This window comes from Bactrocera latifrons, unplaced genomic scaffold, assembly GCF_001853355.1.
Source record: "Bactrocera latifrons isolate USDA-ARS-PBARC rearing strain unplaced genomic scaffold, ASM185335v1 scaffold_62, whole genome shotgun sequence".
NCBI classification, from domain to species: domain Eukaryota; kingdom Metazoa; phylum Arthropoda; class Insecta; order Diptera; family Tephritidae; genus Bactrocera; species Bactrocera latifrons.
Window position 1 is genome coordinate 342255 of NW_017537290.1, and position 5378 is coordinate 347632.

The 5378-nt window shown below is 34.4% G+C and overlaps 1 protein-coding gene across 1 annotated transcript in view; it reads left to right on the top strand.

The window, feature by feature from the left end:
• Positions 1 to 4878, top strand: part of LOC108975143 (organic cation transporter protein) — an 80662-nt gene extending 75784 nt beyond the window's left edge. The window contains exons 7-10 of the mRNA XM_018943450.1: positions 800 to 980; positions 1246 to 1391; positions 1664 to 1788; positions 4135 to 4878. Coding sequence (XP_018798995.1) covers positions 800 to 980; positions 1246 to 1391; positions 1664 to 1788; positions 4135 to 4141 — 459 coding nt within the window. The 3' untranslated portion in view covers positions 4142 to 4878. The remainder of the gene's footprint in view (positions 1 to 799; positions 981 to 1245; positions 1392 to 1663; positions 1789 to 4134) is intronic.
• Positions 4879 to 5378: the final 500 nt, after the last annotated feature.

Here is a 5378-nt window from a genome sequence, read left to right on the forward strand (position 1 = left end):
TTAGGCATTTCCATATACAGCTCAAAAATGGAAGAAATCGGATAATAACCACGCCCACCTCCCATACAAAGGTTATGTTGAAAATCACTAAAAGTGCGTTAACCGACTAATAAAAAACGTCAGAAACACTAAATTTTACGGAAGAAATTGCATAAGGAAGCAGCACGCAGGCTTCTTTTTTTTTTAAATTGAAAATGGGCGTGGCGTCGCCCACTTATGGACCAAAAACCATATCTCAGGAAGTACTCTACCGATTTCAATAAAATTCGTTATATAATAGTTTCTTAACACCCTGATGACATGTATGAAATATGGGTGAAATCGGTTCACAACCACGCCTTCTTCCAATATAACGCTATTTTGAATTTCGTCTGATACCTTCTCTGTATAATATATACATTAGGAACCAATGATGATGGCGGAATAAAACTTTACACAAATACGGTATTTGATGCGAGAGTATAAAATGTTCGGTGACACCCGAACTTAGCCCTTCCTTACTTTTTTGTTAATTTTTTTTTTTTAATTTTTTATAATTAATGGCTAATATATGACGCTCGTAAACGCTAATTAGACATATTGAACCAAAAAAAAGTATGGCAAACATATTTACTTTAGTCCATAAGTTTAATCCATAAAATTCTTGTACGAACGCCAACCAAACTGGCACCGACAATTATCGATAAAATAATATATTAAGAAACAAATCAATACGATGTGGCACTCAATCATAGCATTTTTCTCGTTCTCTTCTTATAACAAAAAATATCAACAACAACAATGCGACACAAAACCACAGGCTTTAGCTGGCCTAGTCGAAATCCCCGCCATCGCCATCGCCATGTACATCATCACAAAGGTTGGCAAAAAGTGGCTCTTCTGCGCCACATTCTTCTGCACGAGCATCGCCTGCTGTTGCGCGGCCATTACCGAGGGCAATGATGACCAGCTCTGGCTGAAGATTACATTCCTCATGATTGGTGAGTTGCCGCTGTGATTTTGCTTGTCCCAATATGTTCCCATAAATATGTTCTTGTATGCGAGTGTATGTGTGCGCACAAGTATGTGTTACAAGTCAATCGGAATTTAATTGAATTGCATAAATGCCATTCACAAGCGCGCGCACACACATACACACAAACACACTCATACATGAGTACTTAGCGCAAATTTATGGTCCATTGACTTACAAGCTCCCACATATGTATGTATGCATGCTCTAGCTGACTATCTTTATTTTCGCAGGCAAGTTCACCATCAGCGCCGGCAACACCATTATGCCGGTCTACACCGCTGAGCTCTATCCGACCGCCATTCGTAATGTGGGCGTGGGCGCTTGCAATGTCGCCGCCGGTGCCGCACTGATACTTACGCCATATTTGTCGTTGTTGGTAAGTTTGGGTGGCGAGGGGCTGGTGTGGCGATAGCTCAGCTCAATTTAAAATACGTTTAAGTCTGTGCAAATGTTTTGTGATTAATGCGCGCATATATCTGACAAAAATCACTTGCCACACTTCGCTACACAAAAATGTTGGCGCATATTTTTTAAATCAACAATTAATCTTGAGTATTTATGGCTTTCACATACTATATATATATTTTACATATGTATTCGTGTATTTCAATTAAATTTGATTTTTGTTGCTATTATTGTTGCTTTCAGAATAAAATTGAGATTCATTTCATGATGACTTTGCTGACAGCTTTTGCATTCTTTGGCGGATTTGTGGTGCTGTTCCTGCCTGAAACTACCGCTGCTCAAACGAAAACGGAACCGCGTGAGGAGAAGTGAGTGATTTCAATTTTAAATATTAACGGACTTTTTTGAATAGTTGTCGAACATTTATTACATAGCTTTTATTCTGGAACTATCTTAAACATATTTTATGCTTTCTAACCATTTCTTGATTTGTTGTGGAATATTAATGTACTACTGTGTGTAAAAAATGATAGGACTTAGTTTATAATTTTAAAATTTTTAATTTGTTCTTCAAAATCTATGTCGAGCCCCTAAATGTAATCTACCTTGATCTCCATACACTTTCGGTCGTTTGAGTCACGTCACGTCACGCCACGTCAAAGCTCAGTTAGAATTTGCTGACTCGCCAGAAATCACATGGAGCTAAATTAGGCGAATAGAGAACGAAGAATAAATGCAGTCTACGACAGTGCATTATCGTGTTGCAAAAATTTAAATTTGTCGACCCTTGATTCCGACCTCTTTTCACGAATAGCTTCACGCAAACAACCCATAATACTCAAATAGTATTACTTTGTGACAGTTTGACCGATGGAAGGAATGCAAAGTGCACCACCCTTCGATAATCGAAGAAAACTGTTAACATAATCTTAACTTTTGACTCTCTTTGACGGTGCTTTTTCGACTTCGGCTTACCTTTGTTGCGATATTCGGTCCAAGACTCATCGCTAGTAATATTATGATTCATGTTATCCTGGTAGTCGAAAAGCATTGTTTCAAAGACGTTAAAGCCAGACTGTTTTTCGAAAACGTTGAGTGATTTGGATCCGTCCGACATTCCAACGATGTCAGTAAGATCTCTGACTATTAATCGTCGATTTTCAACCATCAACAATTCTTTATCTTGTTGACGTGTTGATCATCAGGTGATGTTGATGACCGCCCTGGACCTGGTTCGTTGTTAAGACATTCACGACCCTCTTTGTATCATTTTCATCTATCAAATCATCGAAGGTCTTTTCCAACATTTTGAACGCTCCGGCATCAGAAATTTGATTCCGCCAACAAACTTTAATGGATCTTCTTTGTTGAATAATTTAAAATTTACTTAACACTAATGATTTGTATTGTATGACTTGTATTTTGTTGTGTCATTTGGCACAGATGTCACTGAGTCTTACTACTTTTTGCTCATAGTAGTATTTTGCATCTCAAACCTATTCACTTTACCTTGTAACCTTCAAGTCTAAATCAAAACACTTTTAGCTCTCTCTTCTACCGAAACTTATATTAACATGCTATCAAATATAAGTTTTGTGTTAAGGTTGCCTACGGTTTTGGGCCTGAGTAATGAATAAAATGTCGTAGATCCAGAAAAGAAGAGAGAATCCTCCCTATTAGTCGGCTGTAATAGTGACGATCAAAGATACTTAGGCAGTTCCCCATTATATTTAATAATACGGATTGAATACTGACGCAGGAATAATCATTTATACGTATAGGTCCAAACTAGTTAATCGAGTGGGAGGTATTGACTCTGCAGTTAAATTATATACTCAAATCCAACGAGAATTGTGCTTACAACAAGGAATATATTTAGGTGTACAAATAGCTAAGTGGTTTGAAATCACTAAAGTTTCTGGGGTTTCATCTATGATGTTGAAAGAATTACTGGATCTCTTAGTGGATTTACCATCCTATTTCAGGATAAACCTGCACTGCGTACCAGAACATAATGTAGGCTCTAGTAACTGTAAACCAGATGAACTATCCAAAACAAATATCGCTCTACAATTAGACCCCGAAAAAGAGAGAATTTGTATATCTCTGGCTACTTGTAGATATTTAATCGAAAAAAATGTTAAAAATTTAGCTGCGTCTTGGTGGAGTCAATCATCCCTGGTTTGCTCAACAAATAGACAAACGTGGCATGAATGGAAATGGGCTGTACATGCCGACTATTAAAATAGTATAATATAGGAACTCTAGTAATGCTTTATAATGTCTATTGTAGGAGCTCTCAGAAATTGAAAGAAGATGAAACTATAAAACATCTTCTAAATAAAAACAAAGGTTTGTATTGGAAAAGAATGACAACAATCGGTCGAGGGTTGCTTATCGACATTTCGGAGGTTGCACGGATACAACTTGTTGTACTAACAAATTTTATCAATAGCACGCAGTGGCTCAGAAAGTAGTAATTTCACAATTTTTCTCCTAAGACCTACGTTACTCGTATCTTCAAAATGCATGAAATTCAAAATGTGTAGGGTTTATATTTGCCCGAAATCATGCTGCAGATAGTACGTAATGTTCCACGAACACTTAATTATACGTGTTATCTTTCATTTGTTACAATATAATGAATCTAAAAACTATAAAAATCTTACATTACAGCACTTCATAGAAATATCGATGTTTATTTCTCTTTACAGATGTTAGAATTGTTAAAATTTAGCTAAGATATATTGCAGCAAATGATGCCACAAAGGCCGCAAGCCAAAAAGAGAGGAAAAATAATAATTCTTGTCAAAATACGACGAATTTAGTAAGCAAAAGAAATTTGGTAAACTCGCCGCTGACAATTTTCAAATGCCAATTGGCTGTAAAGGCGACGCAAAACCGAAGAAATCATAATGAAAAACACAAAGAAACCGTAAAACTATTTAAACGCGAATGTAAAGCATTAACCGTATTTTGGCTGGACCAAAATATGTGAAAACCAACACACTAACTAACTGTAATAGCAGGTAATAGCAACAAACAGTTGATTGAAGACTTCCATTTCAAGCAAAAGCTAAGTACAGCACGTATTTGCTTAAATTTACATACTTATGTATGTATATGGTATAAAAAAACGATAAATAATGGCGAGCATATCATGTAACGGTAATAAAATTGTTGAAAAGTTGTAACTTAAAAAATCGTAAAAAGCTTACAACAATTCGATACAAAAGCTTAAGTAAACTGAAAGTTCCAAATGTTAAAACCGTTAAATATTTAAAATTGCTGTTATGTATGTAAGTTATCAAACAAGCACTTTTATTATAAAAGGAAAAGAAATAAATAAAAACTATTGAAATAAATAGACTAATGCACCCAAGTTCCATAAAAAACTACTAAATACAGGCAGGACCTTTTGTTGCAAATTCATAAAGTTTAAGAAAATTGTTTTTATTACAAAATATTAAGGAAAAAATAATAAAAGAAAATAACTAAACTCACATATTTTAATTAAAAACAAAAAACTAGTTATAATAATAAAACAACAAAGAAGTATAAAAATTAATACGGTATTATAGTATTTCTAATATATATAAATGTGTGCTTAACTAATATGTATATCGTCAACTAAAATGCAAAACCACGTAACATTACTTTTCATAAGTTTACGGATTGAAAAAAAAAAATATTGGTTATATATTGGCTATTATATCTGGAAGCGATTTTCGATTTTCTCTATTTTTTAATGGTATCTTGTTTTGCATTTTAGGTCATGATATATAGTTATTAAATTTCAGAATTAAGTAATATTTTTATGATGTTTAGAAAATAATTTATGCCAGCAGGCACTGAAAATTTAGCGCAAAAAGTTTGCTTTGTTTTGAGTGAAAAATAGCAATGTCAAATATAATCGTTGTATAAATATAAATTTAAGAAGAATTTTTAATTTTTATAT